Source organism: Mustela nigripes, chromosome 2 (genome assembly GCF_022355385.1).
Source record: "Mustela nigripes isolate SB6536 chromosome 2, MUSNIG.SB6536, whole genome shotgun sequence".
NCBI lineage: Eukaryota > Metazoa > Chordata > Mammalia > Carnivora > Mustelidae > Mustela > Mustela nigripes.
In genome coordinates, this window is record NC_081558.1 from 215,977,651 (window position 1) to 216,003,095 (window position 25,445).

The window sequence follows — 25,445 nt, forward strand, 5'->3', positions numbered from 1 at the left end:
AAAAAAGAACCCTGAAAATCCCATGTAGGGGGCAATGGTATGAAGCAGCAGGGGTGTTTCCTTGCTGGTGGTAGAAATGTGGAAAGCTGATTGGTAGTAGTTACTAAAGTCAAACATTCTTATCCCGTACCCTGGAGATGTCACTGCTGGGGATGTCCTCAAGGGAGATGGATGTCTGGGTCCACCAGGAGACCTGAGCAAGAAGACAGTCAGTCGCTTTACTGAGGATGGGTGAAAGCCAGGCACAACTCATGTGTCCATCCGTAGAAGCAGAAAGGAAAGTCAACGACAGACGGAGGAACTGTGGGTACCACGACAGCACGGATGAGTTTCAGAAACATACTGTAGAGCGGAAGAATCCAGACTCGAAGCAGGACATACGGTACGCCCATCCTATGAAGGTCAGGGATAAACAAAACTAATCTATGGCGATTGAAGCCAGGGAAGTGCTTAACTTTAGAGACGGGGGTGGATTGGGATCGGGCACAAGGAACCTTTCCCATGGTGGGAATGTTCTAGAGGGAAATGCTCTACGTCATGATCTGGGTGGTGAGTATACAAGGGTATAGATATGTAAAATTCACCAAGCCTTATGCTTCAGCTCTTGTGCTTTGCTTTAAAGAAGAAAAAAGGAGTCCTTCTCACAGGGAAAATGTTTTGCAATCTCTGGAGCCAGACTTGACGGTTTTGGATTTGAGATTGGATACGGTCTTGCTGTGTGACCTCAGGCAGGTTATGTTACCTCTCTGTGCCTTACTTCCCCATTGTGGATAAGAACAGTGTCGGGCTCTTGGGGCTGAGATGAAGATTAAAGGAATTAGTGGCTGTAATGTTCAGAGCACAATTTGGAACCCACCACAGCCTCCGAGGCTATCAGTTTCTGTTGTCGGGTGATGGCTGATCTCCCCTAACGCCGTGAGGTCACTTTGCCCCCCACTTTGCAGCAACAACCGCTGGCCAGGGCTGTCATGAGACAGTGTTATTGAAGTTATTCTAACCCTTCCGCGAGGAAATACTTCGTTTATCCTTAACTATTACCCTAGAGGCCCTGATGCTTTTTCCTCTTCGCCGTGTTGTTTTTACCTGCGTTACAAAACAGTAAATAAACTCCACAGTGTTCACAAATGTGAAATCTATCATCTGACCAGGAGTGGGAAATGAGTAGATTTCACACTTGGCCTCTCTGTGGACCGACAGATAGTGGGTGCTCTTTTATGCTTGTGACCTTGGAGGGAGCCAACTGACCTCCAGTAACCTCACGAGCTTCCTGTTTGCTGCAGCAACAGTGGCACCAGCCCTATTATTTCACATATGATTGCATTAGGCCTATTTTAAAACCATTTGTCTTGTAGGTGCTGAGAGCAGAAACTGAAATCATTGCTTGTGGTTTGGGGGTTTTCACATGTCTGCAGTGATGAAAACTGAAATTCTGTCCTACAGGGCAGGGGTTTCTTCCCCTTATTAATTGCAGAATAAATACATCTCCCTGCAGAAAGGTCTGTTGTGTAGCGGAAGGGCTCCTCGAGAAGTGTTTACATCTCAGCTGCTGGGTAAGTCACTGACAAAGTGCTTTTCAGTAAAAAAAATTTTTTTTCAGTATAAATGTATAGAGTAAATGTCATTAGCCGTAGGTCAAAGAAAATATGTCGTGTGTGTTAGTATAAGCACAAACAGTAATTTATATTTGAGCTGTGATGTAAAGTGTCTCTGATTTATATCGCTGAGTCAGCAAATATTGGGGAGCCAAATAGGAGGCCGGGGTCTGCTGGGTGTTGGGGCTCAGTGAGAAGGAGCCAAACCCCCCACAGACCAGTGAGGGAAACACGACGCATCTGTAAATTGGGATGGGTTGCCTCTCAATGAAAAGCGAGAAGCCTTCATTTTTTCTCCAGTTTTATTGAGAAAGAATTGACATATAATGTTGTACTTGTCCCAAGGTGTACAATAGAATGGTTTGATGATGTTTATATCACAAAACAACCACACTCAATAAGCTTAGTTAACACCCATCACCCCACATAATTATAATTTTTTTTTCTTCTGATGAGAACATTTAAGATTTCTTCTCTTAGCAGTTTTCAGATACACGATACAATAAGGCTCTCCGTGCTGCCTGTTCTGTTCTCCAGGACGCGTTTGTCTTAGAACTGGAACTTTCAAACTTCGGACTCCCATATCGACACCTTCACAGTGGACCTTGGGATGTCGTCACTCTGAGCTGGGAGGCCCTCTGTACCTTAATCCATCCACTTTTCCTTGTAGAACGTCCCACGTGGAGCGGTTCTTCACAGGAGGGAACGAAGACTCAGCCATTTGGGAAGATGGTGAGCGGCGGCAACACTGGTGGTGGGTCAGGGAAGGTCGTGGTCTCAGAGCCCAGAGGATAAGGTCAGATGCCCACGACCCTTCTGCTCTTTCCCCTTCTTGGCTCCAGGGCCCATAACTACCCCATCTTCCTCAACCCTCACCGTGGTACTCTTAGTATGCCCATTTTACTGATGAAGATGGAGGCTTTGAGAGGTGAGGACCAGCCCAGCACCACAGATGGCTAGTGATGGGCTGGCGTCCCTTCCGCCAGCGACTCTGCCGGTGCCTGGGCACTTGAGCACGCACACACAGGAGTGCTAGTAAGGAGGAAGAGAACTGTTCCGTCCATCTTCACCTTCTCAAAGTGACAGTTGACAAAGAGCGGTCACAAGTGCTTCCTTGTCCAGCAGCCCACTGTGTGGTCCCGAGCGACCTGGTACCCTCTGGTTTCATGTCCTCTCCCTATTCATCCCCCAAACTCTGCCACCTACGACCTCATTCCCCATAGTCCGTGTGGTGTCTGCTCAGTGCCACAGGTGGGTATGAGGCCACCTCGTCTCGAGTGGCCTCACTCAGGACAGTTCTGTGACTTAAAAGAAAATTGACCTTTGAATTTTGAGATAGTTGTAGGTTCCCACGGAGTTATAGGGAAGAACCCAGAGGGATCCTATGTACTCCTGGCCCAGCTCCCCTCTTGGTCACGTCTTGCAAAATGAGTACAACATCACATCCCTGATGTTGATACTGATAAAGTCCAGACACAGAATGCCGCTCACAAGGCTCCCTCGTACCACACTCCCATACGCCCACACTCCCATACCCCCACACTCCCATACCCCCACACTCCCATACCCCCACATTCCCATACCTCCACTCTCTTTCTTTCCACCCCATCTCCTCCTTAACCCCGGCAATCACAAGTCTGTTCCCATCTGTGTAGTCATGTCATTTCAAGAACTTCACATGAAAGGAGTTGTACAGTGTCTAGCCTCTTCAGTTCGGCTTTTTCCAGGAGAATTCTCTGGAGATCGACCCAGGTTGTTGGATGTTGAGTAGTTCGTTACTTTGTACTATTGAGTAGTGTGCCATGGTGTAGACCACAGGTCACTATTTCCTTATCGATGGACATCTGTGCTGTTTGTAGGTTTTGGCTAATCACAGACAAAGCTGCCGTTAATGTCTGTGTACTAATTTTTGTCTGAATGTGATTTTTCATTTCCCTGGAACAAATGTCCAGGATTGTATTTGCTAGAAGTTGAGGAAATCGCCCTCTATTTCTATTTTTCTAAGTTAAAACAAAAGCCAACCATGAATAGGTGTTCAGTTTTGTCAAGGGTTTTGTCCTTATCAATTGGCATGGTTTTGTGATTTTTCTTCTTTATGTCACCATGTCCATTAACATGGTAAATACATGGACATGCAAATGTTGAGCTAGACTTGCATGCTTGGGATAAACCCCATTTGGATGTAGTGTATCATTTTAAGTGTATATTGCTGAATTCTGTTTGCTACTATTTTGTTAGTGACTTTTGCATTTATATTTATGAGAGATTTTGATCTGTAGGGTTTAAAAAATATTATCTTTATCTGATACCAAGGCTATGCTCATTAAATAAGATGAATTGTGAAGTGTTCCCTCTTTTTTTTTAATTTTTGGAGGAGACTGTAGAGAGTTGTTGTGAATTCTTTAAACACTTGGTAGAATTCTCCAGGGAAGCTGCCTGGGTCTGAAGAGTTCTCTTTCTTCTTCCTCCCTCTCCTTTTCCTTCCTTCCTTCTCTTTTTCAGTTTTATAATAATTAATTCAGTTTTCTTTGTCGTTATAGGGCTATTCAAATAATCTGTTTTATATTCAGTGAGTTGTAATTTATGCTTTTGAGGAATTCGTTCATTTCATCCAGACTGTCCAATTTAAATGTGCAGAGTTGTTTGTAGTGTTGACTCATTGTCCTTTGGACGTCTGTGGGATCTGTACTGATAACTCCTGCTCCATCTCTAATATTGGTAATTTGAGTCTTGCATGTTTTTTCTTTGTCAGACATGTTGGAGGATTTTTCAATTTTAATCATCATTTCTAAATGATCAGTCAAGCTTTGTGTTCCATTGACTTTCTTTATTCTCCTACTTTTAATTTCATTGATTTCTGGTTTTTATTATTTTCTTTATTTTGGTTTATTTTGTTCTTCTTTATCTATATTCTTGAGGTGATTAGATTATGAATGAGACTTTTCCTAATTTTTTTAAAGATTTTATTTATTTATTTGACAGACAGAGATCACAAGTAGGCAGAGAGGCAGGCAGAGGGGGGTGGGAAGCAGGCTCCCCGCTGAGCAGAGAGCCTGATGCGGGGCTTGATCCCAGGACCCTGAGGCCATGACCTGAGCTGAAGGCAGAGGCTTAACCCACTGAGCCACCCAGGCACCCCAGACTTTTCCTAATTTTTAATTTATATGATTTTAGCATTGTAAATCATTGTATGATTTTAGCCTTTAGCTCTCACATGTGTACTTTCATTTTAATTCAGTTAACTATATTTTGTTTGCCATTAAGATCCAAGGGTCCAGGGATGATTTGGAAGCATGTTGCTTAGATTCCAAGTGTTTGTGAAGATTTTCCTATTATCTTTCTTTTATTGATTTCTAGTTTGACTACATTTGGGTCAAAGAACACACTCTGTGTAATTTCAGTTCTTTAAATTTAATTTAAATTTGTGGAGGTTTGTTCAATGGCCCAGGATATGATCTATGGTAGTACCTGTTCCATGAAAATTTGAGAAGAATGTGTACTTTTCTGTCATTGACTGGAGTGGAGTGTTCTATAAATACTAATCGGGTCCTGTTGGTCAGTGGTGCTATTGGGTTCTATATTCTTGCTAAATTTTCTGTCTAGTTCTAGCAGTTATTGAGAGAAGCAATGAAGTATCCAACTGTAATTATGAATTTATCTATTTCTGTTTTGGTTCTATTGAGTTCTGCTTCCCATAGTTTGTAGTTCTGTTGTTTGGTTTGTATATATTTAATGTGAGTATTGACCTGTTGGGTTTAAACATGTATTTTATTTTTTTATTTTCTGTGTTCTCAGTTTTTCCTTTACCTGTTTTCCTTTTCCTGCCTGGAAAGGAGTCACCTGAACATTTTTAAGAATTGCTTTTTTGACTTCTCTATAATGTTTTTGACAGTATCTCTTTGTATTGCCATTTTTAGTGGTTTCTCTGGATATTACATTACATATACATGACATCACTTTTTGCGTCATGTTTTAGAAGTTGGAGTGACATGTACAAATGTTGCCTCCCTTCCTGTCTCTTTACTCTCCTCTGTTTATAATATAATTGTCTTAAACATTTACTTCGCACTCATTTAGAAGCCCATCAGACAATATTACAATTTTTGCTTTAACCATCAAACACAATTCGAAAAACTCAATAGCAGAAGGAAAAGTTTATTTTGTTTACTCATATTGTTGCTTACAGTGTTCTCTTTTTTGATACAAAAACATTTCCCTCTTTTCCCATTTTCTTTATGTTTGAGAGAACTTCCTTCAGCCATTCTTTCAGGATAGGTATCCTGGTAACAAATTTTCTTACATGTGTCTTGATTTCCCTCTCATTCTTGGATATTTTTCCTGGACATAAGAATCCTGGTTGTTAGTTCTTTCCTTTCATCAAGTGAAAAGTGTTGTACCAATTCTTTCTGACCACTACTGTTTTCAATGAGAAATCTGCTGTAATTTGAATTGCTTGTTCTTTTCTGGTAAGATGTCATGCCTCTTTCACTGCTTTCGGGATCTCTCCTTTGCCTTTAGTACCAGAAGTTTGACTATGATGTGTGTTATTATAGATTTTTTTGGATTTACTCTATGTGGAGTTACTCAACTTCTTGAATCCTTTGAATTTGAAGGTTTCTGTCTTTTTCCAAATTTGGGAAGTTTTAGCTATTATTTCTTTGAGCATTTTCCTTTCTCTTAAAGATTTTATTTTATTTTATTTTTTTAATGAGAGAGAGCATGCATGAGTAGGGGGAGGAGTAGAGGAGGAAGGAGAGAGAGAATCTCAAGCAGATTCTACGCTGAGTGTGGAGCCTGTCCCAGGGCTCAGTCTCATGACCCCAAGATCATGGCCTGAGCCAAAGCCAAGATTCATATTCTCAATGGACTGAGCCAACCAGGCACCTCTCTTTGAGAATTTTCAACCTCTAATCACCCTTCTGAAACTATCAATTTGCCATTAGATCTTCTGTTATAATCCCATATGTCCCTTAGCTTCTGCTCATGTTTCGTACAGCCTCTATTCTCATTGTTGTCCAGATTGGGTAATTCTGTTGTTCTTTTGTCCAGTCCACTGATTCTTTCTCTTCTGCTCTCCATTCTGCTGTTGAGCCCATCTGCTGAGTTTTCCAATTTAGGTATCACTTTTTTGGGGGGGTATCTTTTATTCCTTTGTTGAGAGTTTCTGTCTTTTCATTTGTTTCAAGTGTGTTTGTAATTGTTCACTGAAGCATTTTGATAGTGGCTGCTTTCAACCTTTGTTAGGTGATTGTAACATTTTTGTCATCTTGGTGTTAGCATCTACTGATTGGTTTTTTAAATTTGGATTTCTTGGTTCTTGGGTAATGAAAGACTTTTGGTGGAAGCCTAAATATTTTTGGTATTATGTTATGAGACTTTGGATCTCATTTAATCTTTCTGTTTAGCTGACTTCCTCTGACATCACTCAGGTAGGAGAAGTGGGAGGGCACTGCCTCCTTACTGCCAGGTGAAGGTAGAAGTCCAGGTTCCCTGTTTGCTGACATCCAAGGGAGGAGCTCCTCATTTCTGCTGGAACGGTTGGCCATCACCCACACTTCCCTGGCCAGGAGAAGTAGGAGACCTTATTATTGCTCCCTACTTGATCCCCACTGACACCATGATTTGGAGGGAGTGTAATGTCTTTGTTAACACAGTGTGGTGGTGAAAGTCCTAAATCTGCTGAGTCTCTTCTGCCACCACTCCAGTGAGGGAAGGAGGGGCTCTTCATGACTGCCTGATGGGCATGGTTCCAGCCTCTGTATATGGCCTTCTTTGACACCATTTTGATGAGGGATGGGGGCAGTTTTGGGTGCTTACAGCCGGAGGAGGTGGAAACCTAGGCTCCCCACTCACCTTTATTAGTGTAGGTGAGTGTGGTGTTTGAACACCAATTGTCTGAAAAATTTCCGTATTTCTAGGGTGCCCCTTTTCTGTTCTTTTAGCCAGAGAGAGTAGCCTTTTGTTGGGGCTTGCTTTGTCTGTGTCCCTGAGCATTTTCAGGTTGTTGGTTTCTTCAAATGAAAGTCTGGGTTATATGAGGCACAAAGAAAACCCAGGGACCTCACCATAGTGTCGTTCCTTGAGTCCCAAGATCCCCAGGCCATCTGGCTTATGTTCCCCACTTTTCAGGGTCTCCTCATGTGCTTTGTACAATGTCCAGTGTTTTTAGTGGTGCTCAGGTGGGGGGAAGAGAGAAAAGCATCTCTCTCCATCTCCCCACTATCCTGCTTGTGATTTTTAACAGATTAAGTGTGGGCTTCTTGAGATCTCTGTCCCTATTTGAGAGAGCCGTGATGGTCAAATGCAAGGGGTGCTTAGCAGGAGTCAGGAGACCTGGGGCTTTTCAAACCTTAAGGAATCTCAATCTCCTTACTTCCAAGTGCAAAGATCATTTCCTGAGATCATTTCTGAGGCTAAGTTCCTTACGGTAGCTCATTTCCCCTCCCTTCCCTTAAAAGGTAGCCAAGTCTTTTTTTTTTTTTTTAATTAAATTGTTTTTCTTCTGCCTTGGGGACTTTTGAGTTGCAAGGCCCTGCCTAGAAGTTTCCAAACATACAGAAGATAATCTCCCCCAACCAAATTTTTGCTTTCAAAAACCCAAGCTTAAGTAGGTGATTGCCCAGGTCTTCCTGGGAGGTAGGAGAAGAGGAGTTGGAGAACCGGAGAAGAAAGGCAGGAGTCCCAGGCCTGGGAAAGGGGAAGGGTAGGGTTTTCAGATGACGGGAGAGCTCAGGCATCTCAGGGAGGCAAGAGGGCTTCAGGGCACCGGACACACAGGGCTTGAGCTGTGGTCTTTGGAGCCAGGAGGAATAGATCTGTGCCTGAGCTGGCATGGTGTGGAGACACTGCCTTCCAGGGACCAGGGACACATTATTTGACTTCTAAGGAAAGTGAAACGTGGCCTGTCCTAGACCTGGGGCTGGGATGTTGGATTCACATGTGATCCAGTGATGGCATCTGCCTCCCTTTGCCTGCAGGGGTATCCTGAGTGTCCCATGGGATCATGCATGGTTCAGTACTTTTCGAAACATTGGAGGTTATTCAACATAGCTCTTGATGTTTATCAAGCGCCTAGTCTGGCTAGAAGACATGCTAAGAATGATGTTGGAGGCAAAGATACATTCCAGAGACACTGGGATTTATGATTTCCTGAGGGAGATAAGGCAAGTGCCCAGATGAACAGGGACCAACGCAACCAAGCACTATGGGGTTGACCTATAACCTATTTGTGAGGATTTCCCCATACACTGGCGTAGGGGCCCCGACTTTTAACAGCCTGTTTGTCCTAATCAGGATTTTTAGGCTGCAAGGGACGGAAACCTGATTCATGCTCATTCAAGGTCAGAGGGAGAGTACTGGTTCTCATAATGAGGGTGACCAACATTTGCGTACAAGACGCACACGGTGAGCCGGACATGTTTATCACAAAATTGACTCATTCAATCCTCCCAATGATCCTGAGATGGGCACAGCTGTCAGTCACTCTATAGCTGCAGTCATGGAGGTACCGGGAGGCACAAACTTGTTGCAGGGGCCGAGCACTTCCCACATACTGCACAGCCTCTGTGCCTCCATGGTCTCCCTTCCCAGCTGGCCAGTCTCCGCAGGTAGGGAAGGTGGCCACTGTGTGGGGCTGTCAACCCCCAAAGGAAAGGAAAGCCTCTCCTTCTCAGGGCCCTGGCAAGTCCCAGGGAGAACTCTGATGTGCCCTCTCCCCCCAGGCTGGTAAATCCTCTCCAGTGGCCTTGGGGATGGATTGTTCTGACTGGTTCCGGGTGGGGCTTGCGTATTAAGATTGATCACAGGCAGTTAGGGCAGAGCAGCTCTGCAGAGGAAAAGTGGGGTGCACCCCCCAAACTACCAGTTTTTTTTTTTTTTTCCCAACCGGTCCCTTGAATGGGAATGGTTGGGAGGCTTTTATTTCTGTGTGGGAGGCGGTGTCCAGTAATTTTCCGGTGTCTGTCCCTTGGACTTCTGTCCTGGTCTTCAGTTTTGGAGGTCATCTCATTGCCATACTTCCTCTTTCTTCATTTGTGGAAACTGTTTCCTAGAACTTTCTTGCCACTCTCTGCTCTGAGCTCATGGAAGAAAACAGGAATCACTGCAACACTAACTTTTCCCTAACTTAGCTCATGAGTATGGTCTTGCATTTTTCTTTCCCTGAAGCCATCCCTCATAACCTCACCTTTCCGTCTTTGGCACTCCCCCTCTCCCCATCTCCACCCTGCATGCACCTGCCGCCCCTCGTCTGCCCCCACTTCCCAAAAGGTGAGGAAGGAGGGGTCCCCTTTGGATCTGGGACGCTGGGGACAGAACATGACAGGGGGCAGGAGGGCGGAACAGGACTCCAGCAAACCATGGAGGTGAAAACAATGTTTCTTTAAAATGAACCAGCCTACACAGAGTTTCCATTTGGTGCTCAGACCCAGCCTTAGGCTGCCACCCTCCCTGATACACTGTGTCCGCTGCTTTTCCCATCTCTGCCCACAAGGGCTGGGACACGGTTGTCCTCTGCACTCGCCCCTACTCTGAACAGTCTTTCTCCCTTCCTTGCCTCCCACCCCTCCTGCCCTCGCTGTCTTTCTCCTGCTCTCTCACACCCAAATTCTTCTTTTCTCTCCATCATTCTTTCACTCTCTTCCTTTATTTATTTTTTATTTTTTTAATTTTTTTTTTATGTGGAGGCATTGGCTTTTATGGCAACGGAGGTAGCAAAGGCCCAGTGGCCCTAATTCTCTGTTAACATAGCAGGAAAAGGATCAGAGAAGCCCACAAATCAGGGGCCACGAGCTGAGGCAGATCTCCAGCCCAGAGCAGGTTTCCCACAGGGACGCCTCCAGGAATGCACACCTGCTGAATACGGTGCTAGATGTGGATACAGCAGGGGTGGGGTTCATCCCCGCTGGCTCAGCTCCGGGAGTCCCTGTCACATCTCCCCACTCTGTCTGCCAAGAGAAGGGGCAAGCCCCCTCCCCTGCTGCCTGGTGCAGCACCAACATTTTGCTTTTATTTGTCTGAAAACATTTACCTTCAGAGGCCAAGCTTTGGGTGGTGGAAAGCGAGCAAGTGAACACCTCCTACACCATCCCCTCCAGAATCGAGTTTCCCAGAGGCTTTGGGGAAAGCAATCTCAGGGTCACTGTGCAGCCCTTGATGTGGGGGAAGGGGGGCTGGGGACGGGCCAGGCGGACCAGCCTTCTTGAGCTTCTTGTTTTCCTCCATGAAATGGTGATATGTCAAGTGAGGGAGATGTTCCCCTGGCGGAATATGGGCGGAGCGGGCACTTTTCCACAGTGGGGTCTCGAGCGTCCCGGGAACAGCCTTGATGGATTGGCTCCAAAAGGGGCAGGGCCACCCAAGACCAGGAGGCCTGTTGTCCCCATTTGGACCCTGCCCTAAACGACATAGCAAGGCCTCCTCCAGCTTCAGGGCAAGAATTAGCCCTAAAGCGTGAAGCTCACAGAACGAGTTAGAAACATACCCAGTCCACGGGCGCCTGGCGGGCTCAGTGGGTTAAGCGCCTGCCTTCAGCTCAGGTCATGATCTCAGGGTCCTGGGATCGAGCCCCACGTTGGGGGATCCCTGGTCAGTGGGGAGCCCGCTTCTCCCTCTCTCGATACCCCCAACCCCTGCTTGTGCTTGCTTGCTCACTGTCTTTCAAATAAATGAATAAATCTTTAATAATTAAGAGGGGGAAAAAAAAAAGAAACATACCCATTCTCGATGAGAACTGCAGCTTTCCCGTCTCTCCCCGTTACTGCCTGACGATACTTTGGGGCACGGTTTTTCTCCATTTTGCACCCAGCTGCCCCCAGCCCGTGTTCCAATGTGGAGATCAGCTTTGGGCAGAGGAGGCAATCTTTTTTTTTTTTTTCAAGATTTATTTATTTATTAGAGAGAGAGAGAGAGAGAGGGCGCACGTATGAGTGGAGGGAGAGGCAGAGGGAGAGGGAGAGAGAGAATCTCCAGCAGACTCTGAGTCCAACATGGGGCTTGATCCCAGGACCACAAGATCATGACCTGAGCTGAAACCAAGAGTCTGACAATCAGCAACCTGAGCCACCTGGGCGCCCCCCGAGCAGACGATCTCTGAGTGTCCTCTGAACGTGGGGCGAAAGTCATGGGTCCTAGTAAAGGAAGTTCAGGATGGTGTCGTTCTGTAATTGAGCAGAAGAAAGTCAGTTGATGGGGTCCACTTAGGTGAATGCAGGGTCAGCCTCCTGTCATCAAAGAAGGCTCAAGTTCAAAACTGTTCAGAGCCAAATTACCAAAATACAAAAAAGATTCTCTTAATAAAGAATATATTCATTATATTTCTTCCTAGCCAGCTGGGAGCAGGGAGGCTGGGAAGCCACAGGGTGTCCCTGAAGGTTTCTCTGGAGGGATCTCGAGTTTGGGACCTGCAGGGGTGGGGCAGTCCAAGACGGCAAGCCCAGCCTCACCCCCTTGCAGCCCGCGCTTCATGTCAGTCCCCAGGCCCACAGCCATCCCATCTGGATGTCTAACCTACCCATCCCTCCCTTTAACCCCCTTCAGTGGACACCAAGAGCAGAGCCCTTGCAGCAGAGACCAGGTGCCTGGGGTGCCCCCCTTGCCCCGCCATTTCCCAGCCTCAGTGGCTGGAAGTCTGGCAGAGATAAATCGGACAGTCCTTCAAAGGGGATAAAGGGCAAACCAGGCAACAGGAATGACATAATTATAAGGAAAGTGAAATCAGTCCCCGGTGGTGGAGTCCACTGACCTGCTTGTCCTGGGATATCGGGTGGCCGGTTCTGCGGCTGGGAAGCTTGTCCTTACCGGCCGTCTGAGAAGAGCCCGGGGTCACTGTCTCCTCCACCAGGGGAGGGAGTGCCTTGAATAGGTGGTCAGTGGGGCCCCCCAAGTTCACAAGGGACACTGGGTCAATGGGACCCATGCAGCGAAAGGTAAACAGGAAGAAGGCGCATGGTCTAAGAAGCAATATTGGGGGAAGGGGGGTTTTCTGGGGTGTTTGGTCCAGAGGAGTGAAGGTCTAGAGAGAAATAGGGCATCTAGGTTGAATAACTCGAGGTCTGCTGTGGGGAGGGGGGTCTGCCTGTCTCTGTGACTTGATGTCTCAGCAGAAATCTCCGTCGGCTTTGGGATCTGTACTGCACAGTCCTTTGATGAGCTCGTCTTGTGTTTGCCTGCTCTGCACATACACTTCTGCTCAGAGTGCCCCTAGACGACCTTGTGAAGCACCCATGTCCCAGTCTTTCTGCATGGTTCCAGTGGGGCTGCTCTCCCCTTTGGCCTAATTGGCCCAGCTAATCCGTGTTTGGCAAGGCCACACCAGTGGGGGACAGTGACTGGCTACTGGCTAATAGGGGGCAAGCCTGGAGTGGCTGGGGGGGGGGCTTTCCAGAGACAGCCTTGCTGAGGGGGGAGCCAGCCCATGGAAAGTAGAGGCATGGAAAGAGCTGGAGACCAAGAGCTGAGGACACTATGGGTCCTTGGTCCTGGCAGGCTTGAAACCAGCATACCCTGAACCTCTCCGTTACCTGACAATGCCTTGCCTTCAGCGTAAACCAGCTGGGATTGGGATTCTGTTACTTGCAACCAGGAGTGCAGATACAAATGTTGCAGGTCCAACTTCTTCTACCGCTTCCTTATTCCCTAAGTTGGCACAAGATGGATGATACCAGGGAGGCTTGCTTGCTAGGTGCCATGCATGGTGGAAAGTGCTAGACACGCACCATTTCCCACATGACTGGGAGTCTTACTATCCAGCGTACAGATGTACAGTAAGGAGTCTTTCAGCGCCTATAATGGAAAACCCAGCAGCTTGTGCTGTGCCAACAAGGACTCCCTTCCCCACTGTCTTCCCTCTCTGGCTTCACACTGAGGCTCTACCCATTGTCCCCCTGGCCGTCCCCAGAAGCCCAGCAGGCATTGCCTTCCACCTCTAGTTCCTGACCAACCGTTGCTGTAAATCACACCATACAGAACAGGGTGGGGGGGTGGGGTCGGGAGGTTTCCAGAGGGAAATTCTGCACTCATACGTGGGAGTGAGGAGAGTTGACAGTGGACAGAACACAGAGGCCAGCGCCATAAGGCTACGATGTCACATCTCCTGCCTCGATCACATAACTGGGCAGCGTCCAGACAAATGCTCGTGGCAGAACTCTCCCCTGCTGTGTTCTGCATCTTCCTCTTACTGTTTCTTGTCCTGTCTGCTCCTGGAGCAGGCGGGGGGCTGCAAGACAAGCCACCAGCCCTAGACCCCAGAAGGGAGGCACCTTTCTCTTTGCCTTTTGGCCTCATTTCTCCCCCAGAGGGTTTGGGGATTTGAATCTTCTTTCCAGTACCTTTGTAATTTTCTGGCGTCTCTGTACACTGAAGGCAACACACAGCCTGCTGGGCTGGGTGCACAGGGCAGCCCCTGAAAATACGGTGGTCATGTTTCCTTCCTCTCGGCCAAAGACAGAATAGAGGTAATGCGCTGATCTCCCAGTGCAACTAGTCAGACAAAAGCAGGGCCTCCTCCCCCTGAACTCGACATCATACCTCCTTTCCCTCCTTTGGGTTGAGAGAAGTTGGCTATGCTTGTCAGACCTCTGGGTGAGACGTCCACCTGCCAGGTGTGCTGGAGGTGAGGGAAGATGTGTTCCTACCTGCCGTCCCAACATGCAAACCACTGAACCAAGGCGCTGGCCTCTGATATTGGGAGTAAGAATGCCTTGTCACCGTGGTTACCGGGAAATGCTCCCACTCACATATAATAAGGGCTTTAGAAGACGCCAGGCCATCTGATATTCCAGGCTGGGGCCAAATGAGAGGGTGTCTGGAGGTCCATTCCTTATGCAGTTACCCGAACACGGCGGTGGGCCAGGTACTGAGCCCCGCCCTGGAAACAAGCCTTTATTTTATTGGGGTGTGGGGGGCAGGACAGAGGCCTGGGCACCGTCACCCCGCGTCCCTTTGTTACCCAGCTTTCGTCCTGCCTCTGGCCACGGCAGAGCTGCAGGAAGGAGTGTTGGCACTGTCTCAGTGCGTGTGGGGGCGGGGGGTCACCCCAGATAGGGAGCTGTGGTAGGGGGGCGTCGGAGAAGCCGGTCCTGGAACTCCCACCCGGAAGAAGGGCAGAGAAGACCCGGCCTCCTCGCCTTCCAGTCTCCCTGACGCCCCCGCTGGCACCACGCACACAGCCGCGCGGGTTGGGGGCGGCGGTGCTGGACGGAGACCCCGCTGTCCGCCGGGCGCTCAGGGCGGCTGGTCCACCCGCCTCGAGTTTCTGGGCGCGGGGGGCTGCGGGGCTGGGGAGGACCCGCCGCACCTGCCGGGCGCAGGCAGCCGCCACTTCCGCGGGAGCAAAACAAGAGCACGCGCACCTGCCGGCTCCGCCCCGCCCCGCGCGCCGGCCAATCGCGGCTGCGTGGGCGGGGAGTGGGCGGGGCCGGCGCGGCGGGGCGGGGCCGAGGAGCCCCAGCGGCAGCCGGAGCCGGAGCCGGCGCGGGGCGCAGCGGCCCAGCCTGGAGCGAGCGCAGCCTCGTGCCCGCCGCCCGTGCCCGCCGCCGCCGCCCGTGCCCGCCGCCCCCGGGGCATGGCCTGTCTGATGGCCGCTTTCTCGGTCGGCACCGCCATGGTGAGTGAGCGCATCCTCCGCCCGCGGGGCTTGCTTCCGTTCTCCGGCAGAGCCAGGAACGCACAAAGACCCGCACCCTCACCCTGGCGGCCGCCCCTGGGTCCCCGGGGAGAAGCCCGGCTCCGACTGCCAGCCCTGACCACCTGGAGCCGCGGGGTGCTCCTTGCGCCGGCAGGGGCCGCGGGGCTGGCGGAGGGGCCAGGAGCGTGCGGGGGGCGGCCAGCAGCCCCACAAGTGCACCGATGGCCCCCCTCGGCCCCCTCCGGGTAGGGGCCTGTGCCGGGTTCCCGAGCGCACTGGGGAGGGTGGCAGCTTGGGTCGGGGGAAGGGGCGGGGGTCCTCCCTGCCGGCGCGCGCGGCGGGGGTTCGGGAACCGGCACTTCTCGCGCCACCCTCCGGAGCGCCGGGCACGGTCTGGGGGAACAAAAGAGGGAGCTGCTCCCCGAGAACCGGATCCTGCTCTGTCCCTGGCGTTCCCCGGGGGACAACAACCCCTCCCGGACCTGCTGGGGAGGGGGCGGCCGATTCCGGGGAGGCAGCCTAGGGACCAGCCTGGATACCTGCAGGCCACCTTTTCCGCACCCTGGACAGAGACCAGGGTGGGGACAGGGACGCGGGTCTCCCGCTCCCGAGGGTGTCAGATCCGTAGGGGACCCCCGGGCGCCGGCAGATGAGTGCTAGACACAGTGACATCACGGGCTTGTCCCAGGGATGGTCCAAAGTCTCCTCTTGCCCCTTTCTTAGAGCTCCATAAACTCACATTAGGGGGAAAAAAAAAAAAAACCAACCCCAAATACCCAAAACAACACACTAGCCGCCGACCCATCCAACCTGGGGCCTTTCATTTTTCTGCCTAGCGCCCCGACCTTGCAGTTCGGCACTTACGGACTCGATCCCGGGTCAGATAAAGTACAGACGGGAAGTATTCCGAATCCCACCCACCTCGCCCTCGGTTTCCAGCCCCCTCCCCGCCGTCCGCCTATGGATGTACTACCCTGCTAATTACTCCCCATAGGCTGGGAGCCCACAGCGCGCAGCGCGCACCGGGGTTTCACCCCCAGCCCTCGCCTTATTTCATTTTTAGCATCCTGTGTTTGAAGTCAGCAGGGCTCGGCAGGGTTTGACCGACAGTTACCTCTTGCCTTGAGCCCAAGGAAAAAAAAAGCGTAGCTGGCTGTCTGCGCATGCGCTCTCTCACCACCGCATCCCAGGCCTCCAAACAGGTTACGGTAGAACACATACCGAGCGTCGCCGGCTCATTATATAATGATTTTGTGTAAACCGATAGAATGGGGCTGCAGGCGTGCTTGGGACGTCGGTGGAGCGGGGGCGGGCAGGGGGAGGGGGGCTCGCCGACCAGGTCCCCTCTGCGGGCATGCCTTGCCTGCCTGCCTTGTCTTCTCAAGCAGGAGGTGGGGGATGGAACCACAGGAAAGGCAGCGCCTCCTCCTGACAGTTGCTTTTATCTGGTCCAACGTTCGGTAACGCCGGGGCCATTCTTCCTTTTACATTTGTGCATCGCTCTGGGATTCCTAAATTATGCTGATCATGGAAAATTCGGGAGGCTATTAGGGTAGCTGTAGGTAAGGAAGGTTTCAGACCTTTTAGGTGCCGGGTAACTCTCTCTTGAAGTCCTTTCAAAGCTGCAAAAGTGGCTTATACATGTGAAAAAACAACAAATCGGAATGTTTTAAGGTATAGATGGTTTTTTCATGTCAGGATTTTTTAGTGCTATGTCCTAGTTTGATGCAGACCCAGGACCCCACTGTTCTGTGCTCACATGGAGACACTAACCACTGGGCTTATTTCTTCAGGGAACATTGTTTTGTTTGAAAAACTGTTTTCCTCCTCAAAAATCTTGTTTTTTTTTTGTTTTTTTTTTTAGTTTAAAACATTCCACCCAAGTTGTAAACAAAAAGCCCCTGAGAGAGCCCCAGCGTCCTGAACCTTCCCTCACCCCCCGCTCTGGGGTCCCACCTGGGACTGACTGTGCCAGGTGTGAGTCTGGAACAGCTGACTTGGAGGTTGGGCGAAGCTCCTGGCCTTGCGCTGGGCTGGGAGGGGCAGGCACGCGGTCCCAGCAGGGTGGTGGTGTTTGGGGCTGATTGAAGCAGGGTTCAGTGGTGATGAGGTCTTCAATCTAAGTGACCGTACACGGAGTACCTGCCTTTGGCTTAGTTAAGGGTGTGACATGTGGATTATTTCCCCCATGGTAGTAGCCTTGAAGATTCTTGGCTAGTGTTTTCCTCTCAGGTGCCTGGCGTTTCTGCCTTCCAATTGAAGGGTCCACTGGTCTAGGTGGGCACCAAGCCCAGGAGCGACACATGGGAGAGAGAACTGAGAGAGAAGCGTGTGCCCACGCCTGCCACCGGCATCGCCCTCTTCCCTTTCCTCCCTTCTCCATGGGCTGTGGGAAGAAGTTTCTATCTCTCATTGTGTGCCCCTGGGTGAATAGCGTGAACCAGCCTCACAGAGGCCTGGGGGCCTGTTAGAGACCCTCCCCAGCAAAACAGGCATCTCTGTAGGCTTGTATTTCAAGTGAAGTCAGCACGCAAGAAAATATTCTCAGGAACGACAGGCAGCAACAATCCCAGATAGGGTCTCCTCGGCATTCAACACCCGTGAATGGATTTACTATTATTTGCCACTTATTATGCGGCACAAATTGTGTGTGGACGGGGAGGTCGAAGATCCCAGATGCTGGAAAAAAAAAATAGGGAAACATACAAAGAAAGGGAACCAATGGGGAGGGAAGATGTATTTGTTTCATTTTTAATGAGCTCAGGAGGCTGAGGACAAGCTAGCTGTAACCTACATTGCCGGCCGCTCTGGTCTGCGGATCCGTTTCCAGAGAGCTGGTCTATTTCAGAATGACAGCCACTGCCTCCCATCATCCAAGGTTTCATGATTTTCTTAATTGGGCAAGGTCATGGGACATCCGTGGAAGAAAGGTGGGTAATGGTATGCGATGCTTGGGTGTCAGGGTTTTTGTGGGGGGTGGGATTATCTGGTTTCCTCAGTTTCTTGTGGCTTTCACTCTAATGGGCATGGGTTGGCATGACCCAGGGTCACGTACAACTTGCCTCTAGAAAGCTAAGCCACATGCAAGTGCTGTTAAGGACACTGGCTGGGCGCGGAGGGGAAGCCGCAGGAGCCGGACCCTGGCTTGGCTACTCACTGACCAGGGGTCTCCGGCAGGAGGCCTTCTCTGTGTCTCAGAGCCCAGCTCTGAACAGAGTGGGAGATGGCGATCCCCCCAGCGGTGTGGAGATAGTAAGAGGCATCCCTTCTGCCGCCTGGAGTTTCCTGGGTCTCGGGCATTGTCGGGCCCGTAGCTCCTGTTGTCTGGGATCACTCACCTGGGATGCGGGAGGCATTATTTCATACTTAAACAGTGAGTCCTTGACTCTGCCTCCTCCCCTCTCTCCCTGATCGGTTTAGTCACCCCGCTTTGTCCTACTGGCCTGTCCGCTTGCCTCCCTCCCCACCGCCACTAGGTGCTTAAGGCCACCGTCACCCTCCCGTCTGCATGTCGCCGCAGGGGATGGTTTGTAATTACAGTTTCTGGTCTGTTACCTCCACTTCAGAACCCGTGGTGCCCCCCACCCCGCAAGACTTCTGGATAAAGGGCAAAACCCTCCACAGGGTTTGCAAGTGCTTCACACGCAGACCCCATGCGTCTCCAGTTCCCTCGGACCCTCCGCCCTCCGTCCTTCCCTACCACCCGGAAGCGGAGCCCCAGCCTCTGAATGTCCCTCAGATCTGATGCTCTGCTCCCTCCTGCCGCTGAGCCTTTGCACATGCTCTTCCCTTGCAGGCGTCCTCCCCCCACCCCACCTGGTCTCATTCTGGCTCTGGCCTCAGGGCATTGTGACTGCCCGCAGCATTCGTGTCTGGGATCCCAACCTGGAATGGGGAGCTTGCTGTCTGCCTGTTGGAGCTGGCTGTTGACCCCCAGGGCTTTGCTGGGGGCTCTCATTCCTGGACGAGTGAGTGAGCAAGAGAAGAGACAGGCTTGGAGTCTGCCTGCTGCAGCCAGGGAGAGTGGCACCATCTGGACGGGCTGTGGCAGCCGGGATGCCAGGGTGGAGGTCCTGGGAGCCACCTCTGGTGGGGAGCCTCTGGATCTCCCTGCTCCCAGCTGAACCCCCCACAGCTGGAGCTGGGGCTGCCTGTAGGATGTAGGTTCGCTTTTACTTGGAGGTGGCTAGTGCGGGGATCACAGGCTTTGAGGGGCAGGCCTGGAGCAGACGGGTGGCGCTCGGCGCCCGCCGTAGGTGCTGGAGTGGTGTTGCGTGTGTCTGCCCGGTGCCCGAAGTCAAGTGTGTGCTGAGCTAGGGCAGGGTCTGCTGTCATTCCTTCAAGGGGCCCCAGCATGGAAGGCAGCGGGCAGAGCTGTGGCAAAGGCCATGTCCCGCAGCACCCCCCCCCCCCCCCCCCCCCCCCCCCCCCCGGGCACCGCCCCCGCCCCCCGCCCCCCCCCCCCCCCACCCCCACCGCAGAGCAGAGGGGCCCTGAGGAATCCGCGGCCAGGCAGACGCAAGCCTTCCTGGCCTCGGCCTCGGGACCGCAGGAACCTACTTCTGTTTGCGTGTGAAATGTTTCACATGTTCGGTGCCAGCAGCAAACCGAGCTTAATTTTCTCAGTTTTACTTGGCACTTGAATTTTTATCCACAGAATGTTATAGTCAGTGAGCTAAGCTTTGATTTGGTTAAGCTTTTCAGAGGTAGGAGATGCCTGGGAAGGCTGTGTGTGTGTGTGTGTGTGTGTGTATGTGTGTGTATGTCTTTTACTTAAACAGCAAAGCAACACTTTCAAACATGACGAGAACCCGAAATCCGTGTGCCCACATCACCCCTCGCCCGACGTGTGCTTCTAAATACTCGGAAACTTAGAGCCCGCTGAGATGTTTTTTAAAGATGTATTTGTGTATTATTTTAGAGAGGGGGAGGGGCGGAGGCAGAGGGAGAGAGAATCTCAAGCAGACTCCCGCTGAGCGAGGAGCCCGATGTGAGGCTTGATCTTGCGACCCTTGAGATCATAACCGGAGCTGAAATCAAGAGTCTGACATTTAACCACAGGAGCCACCCAGCTGCCCCAGGCCTCCAAGATTTCCAAGGCTTTCAATACCGTGATGGAAATAACCCCAGCTTTTCAGTGGTGCAGTCAGGGACCCTAAAGAGGGCGCTCGGGTGGGGGGAGAGGGCAGTCCTCCCGCGGGCAGAAGGGCCCGGGATCATTGGCAAGGCTGATCAATGGGCTCTCCCGATATGGTATGCAACCGGATGGAGGAGAGGTGCCAAAGGCCCTCACTTTGGCACTGTGCAACGCTCTCTTTGGACTCGAGAGACAGCCTGGAAAAGCACCACGCAGTCCTTGTCCGCTCCAGGGTGGCTCTGTGTTTTGTACCTGAAGCCCATCGATCTGCTCAGGGTCGCCAAGCTTTTAGATAAAGATGTTCCGTTCTTTGCATAAATACTTTTGGTGCTTGGCATACCTGTATGCTGACTCCCAAGGGAAGCTTCCAGAAGCCGACGTTGCTACGCAGTGTCAGGTCCTCCGCTTGCAGCGGGAGGAACACCTCCTCTTTCGATGACTGGGTTCGGGGATCAGTGCTGCCCCTCGCCTGACTGTAGGGCTCTCAGCAAGCTCCAGAGAGCGTCTGAGTCTGCATTTTGCCGTGTGTACAGCAGAGAGAGCGAGCATCAGCCTTCCCAACGTCCCGTGCTAGGAGGAGGAGACAGTGAGAGGCAGAGCTAGAAGTGAACTGGGAAATCCGCAGGAAGACACAAGGCCGACGCCCGCCCAACCGAGCGGTGCCCGTGGAGCCTCGGCCCTTGGGAAATGTTCTTGAGTTTCCACAGGAAGGCACTAAAACAGCTCATTTTAAGTCAAACGCTCCCAATTACACATTTCTTAGGGGCTCCATGCATCTGTACCTGGTCTTTGAATGAGTGGACTTCGTGTAAAGACATCATTTTCAGGGCAGCCAGTGTTTGACTCTTCGAGACAAGCAAGTCCTTTGTTATAGTTTCGAGAGTCGATCTGAGGATTCCGCAGTGAGATTTTGGTAGATTAGTTTAATCTTCTACCTTAGGCATATAGATATATAGAAATGCAATAGAAGCAGTGATCGCGAGAGATGACCAACCCCTCCCGGTCAGCGCAGGGCGGTGGCTTCCCAAGGGTTGCCGTGGGTCATCGGTGACCCGAGCCCCATGGCTAGTCCCTGGAGCCCTTCCCTGCGCGGAGCGCCTCACCTCTCTTGTGCTTCCTGCCCGTCTCTTCTAGAATGCCAGCAGTTACTCCGCAGCCATGACGGAGCCAAAGTCCGTGTGCGTCTCGGTGGACGAGGTGGTCTCGGGTAACACGGAGGCTTCGGAGACCGACCTGCTGAACGGGCATCTGAAGAAGGTCGACAACAACCTCACGGAGGCGCAGCGCTTCTCGTCCCTGCCGCGCAGGGCGGCTGTGAACATTGAATTCAAGGACCTCTCCTACTCAGTCCCCGAAGGACCCTGGTGGAGGAAGAAAGGTAGGAGGGCTGCTGTGCGCTCGGGCGGGTGCGGGGACGGAGCCTGCCGGGGAGGTGACAGGTGGGCGGGGCCATCGGGGTCTGGAATTCGGGAGGTGGGAGCCTTCCCACTCCCACCGAGGCTGATGCGGCCAGTTTCTTTAATGGCTCTGTGGCCGCCGCGTCCCGGCCTCTAACGCGAAGAGGCTGGGTGAGAGGACTCCCGATTCCCGCCGGCTCTTCCGTCCTGGTTCGACGACAAAGACTCCCGGTCAGCATCCGCGCGTGCTGGCTGCCCCGGTGGCCCGGCCCTCTTCGCTGGGTGCCCTTGATGTTGGTCTCTCGAGAGGGGATGGTTTCTGACTGTTTTGGAGGGAAAGGAAGACAGGGGCCCCCTCCCAAGTTTGGAGGGGCACAAAGTAGCCGGTGACCTAGCGCGGCCTCTCTGGCACCCGATCGTCTGCATTATGAGTGGTGACGAGGGGACATGAATAGACCATTGTCCACTGAGCTGCGGAAAGGAAGACAGAGGACCGGGAGGCTCTGGGGTTCGCCGCGGTTTGCTGCGTGTTCGCCTGGGGGTGGGGGCGGCGACCGAGGCCGCTATTTGGAGTTTCCTTAGGCCCCGTGTGTGCTCCTGCGATGGCTTTGGGTTTCCAAAGTGTGTAGAGTTCATGCTTCCCTAAGTTGGCGTTTCTTTGTCCAGCCTGACCTGTTTCTTCCCGTGGACCTGACTCCGCGTGTCCCCCTGCTCCGAGCGCCCGTCCTGCACCCTCCTTCAGGCGGGTGGGGGGCCGGCTGGGAGAGGGCATGTCCCACGTCCCCCCAGGAACAGCAGCCCGTGGGTTCTAAGGAGCCGTTTCCCAGGACAGGGACATCTGTGAGGACTCTGGAACAAGAACAGTGACCCAGGTGCCGTTCCTCGTTTTCCGGGATGACCCCACACGGCTTCTTTAGTGTTCATTTTCTTCTCCCGCGCTTACCTTCCTTCTGTTCTCCTACTCTCTTGATGCTAAGCTGTTGAGATTGTTGGCGCCGACGCACTGGGCTTCCTTGTGACCCCGGTGCTGGACCCTTGATGGACTGGCCCCTGGGACCTGCTCGCCACCCGGGTTGCCAGATGACTTTATTTCTGTTTGTACAACCAGGAACGTGGCCTTCGTCTTATCAATGGCCAAGCGCTCACTGCCATCGGATACTTGCATTCTCAGAGCTCGCCCGCCGGTGTTGTAAGGAAAGCAAGCCTGTGCCGGGCTCACGGGTTGGTCCGTCCGTGTGAGCCCATTGACGTTTCAACACAGGCTTCCTTATGACCTTTTCCTTCCCACAGTGAACGAGAAAACTTAGGGAAAACCTCGCCGAGCCACTAGGAGGGCCTCATTGCTTTGGCTTGGTTGGTCTAGACAGAGACCATGGCAGGCCTGCGAGGGTCCGAGGTCGATTTTGGCACATCTGTTACTTGTGGCCGCAGAAATGGCCATGAGGCTCGGATGGGTGTCCCTGAGGCGAGGGTGGCTTGCAGAGCCATGCGAGAAAACGGTGGAAAGAATCTCGGTTTGACGTGCGACACAGCCAGTGTTCGCGGTTTGCAAAATGGAGAACAGCATTTTCTATTCAAGTCAGGGGCTTGTGGATCCCATGCTCTCTCCGTGTTAGAACTGGTCCTGCTAATTGTCCAGGTCAGCCAGTGGTGACGGCTTCTTTATGCGTGAGGGAGGGGCCCCCGCCCCTCCCCAGCCGCCTCCTTGGAGGCTCCGCCCAAGTGGCTTCCAGACAGAAGCTTGCCCTACAGTAACCTGTGTGGGCTCCGGAGGGGAGGAGCAGGAAGTGGGCCCCACGGGACCTGCCGGTGAGTCAGAGATGGTTGGAGCCAGAGGGGAAGAAGGGCAGCCTCGGCCTGCTGTGTCCCAGTTGCTGGCTTCCGAGCCAGCGGGGCCCGAGTCCCTGCCCCCCGCTTCCGCACCTGTTTCCGCTTCGCTCCCCCAGCCCTTCCCCCCGCGGGGTGCCCCATCATTTCCTCTGTTCTCAGGACCCTGAAATTCGGAATTTAGATGGCTTCCCACTCCCCATGAATTTAGGGTGGGAAATGCTTCTCACTGAGTAGAAAGGAAACTGAGCGGTGCAGGGGCTCGCCTGGGAGCCTGAGCTCCCCAGCAGGTCCGCTGGGATGCCCCGTGCCTCGCCTCAGGGAGATGGCGCTGCCCCTCCAGACTTCGTGCCCACTCGGCCCTGCGGCTTGGCAGGGTGGCTGCTATATCAGGCTGCGAGCTGCGGCCAGGGAAGCCCAGAGCTCCCAGTAGGCTCAGAATGTGGGGACTGTATCTCCCCGACTAAGAGCCCCCCAGGACAAATCATAAAAGAAGGCACGAAATTTGGAACTGGTCATCTGGGCTGCCCAGGGGAGGTCCCTGGGCGGGGACCTGCCCATCTGCCTTTCCCAGCCCGTTCACCACCTTCTCATGGGTGAGCCCCTCCTTGCTGGGGTCCCGCTCCTTTGCCCTCGGGGTGGGATCCTGCCTTTCCTGCTCTTGTTCCTCTGCCTGTTGGCGATTGCCGCGGCACCCGGCCGTGATTCAGCCAAGCTGAGAAGTCAAACTCAGCCACTCTGCGGGCCCGTGTCTCACGGGGGCCGTTGCATGTCCGGCATCCCCTCTGTGAGAGGCCCCGTGTGGCCAACCTTTGGGGCAGGGGCTCTTTCTCTTACTTCTCTCAGCACATTTGTTTTGCTGACTTTCTTTTTTAAGGCTTACTTACTTCAGAGAGAGAAAGAGCAAGCATGGGGCAGGGGGAAGGACGGGGGGAGAAAGTCTAAGCAGACTCCGTGTTGAGCGTGGAGCCCCACGTGCAGCTCGACCTCATGACCCTGAGATTGTGACCAGAGCAGAAACCCAGAGTCAGACGCTTCACCAACTGCACGGCCCAGGCGCCCCGTGGGGAGGGGGCTTTGTTTAAAATTCAGCTTTCCGTATCGAGCTCCCCGGAGCGATCACACTGGGCCTGGACGCCCTGGCATTTCCAGGACGTGAATTCCTGGAGGGCCCGGCTCCAGGGAACCACAGTGATGGTGCAAGGTCAGAGCCAAGGCCGGACCCGCGGTCCGACTCCTGCTCCAGCTCTCTTCCCATCACAGAGACCCTGGGCCCCTCCGTGTGTTCCAGAGCAGCCTCTTCCTCCCACGGCTTCTCCCAGAACCAGTGCTGGGACCCAACTCGACACAGAACGTGGTAGCCAAGCTTGGCCATGTGATTGGAATAATGTTAGAAACTCCTAACACCATCATTTTAAAGAGAGTGTCCTAATCCTCGCAAGAAAGGTAGCAGGTAGATGGAATCCGCGGCATCATTGGAAAGATGTCAGGCGCTGGTTCTTTAAAACCCTTAAGCGGGACGATTGCCAAGCACTGAATATGGCATCGAACAAACATCTCTACATTTTCAATTGTCGTAACATTTTCACCATATGATTAATGATGTCTTTGGAGGAAAAACCACATCATATAATAGATTCCTAGTAGAGAACATAATTGTGAAAGGAAGTGTTCTCGGGAGAACCGGTACACCCCAAGGATAATTTCACCGGCTTCTGATGTGGTAATTACTCGCCCCCAAGGAATGCACTCACATAGCACAAGTGGATGGGACAAATGATCTAGAAGAGTGTGGATGTGGGCACACACAAGCCCCCGTGTCGGGGACACGTAGGGACGGTCTGGTCCAGAGGTCCTCATTCGCCCTC

General features: G+C 52.2%; 1 protein-coding gene across 6 annotated transcripts in view; it reads left to right on the forward strand.

Annotated features, from left to right (window-relative positions):
- The first annotated feature begins 1,483 nt into the window (after window positions 1-1,483).
- The window catches only part of ABCG1 (ATP binding cassette subfamily G member 1), a 65,358-nt gene continuing 41,396 nt past the window's right edge, over window positions 1,484-25,445 (forward strand). For 2 of the 6 annotated variants that reach the window (XM_059392401.1, XM_059392402.1), the window contains exons 1-2: window positions 15,086-15,195; window positions 21,488-21,731. In XM_059392401.1, the coding sequence (XP_059248384.1) occupies window positions 15,154-15,195; window positions 21,488-21,731 (286 nt within the window). In that variant the 5' untranslated portion in view covers window positions 15,086-15,153. Of the gene's footprint in view, window positions 1,551-2,129; window positions 2,325-15,085; window positions 15,196-18,042; window positions 18,147-21,487; window positions 21,732-25,445 lie in introns of those variants that run through there. The other 4 variants (XM_059392404.1, XM_059392403.1, XM_059392399.1 and 1 more) reach the window with 4 other exon arrangements.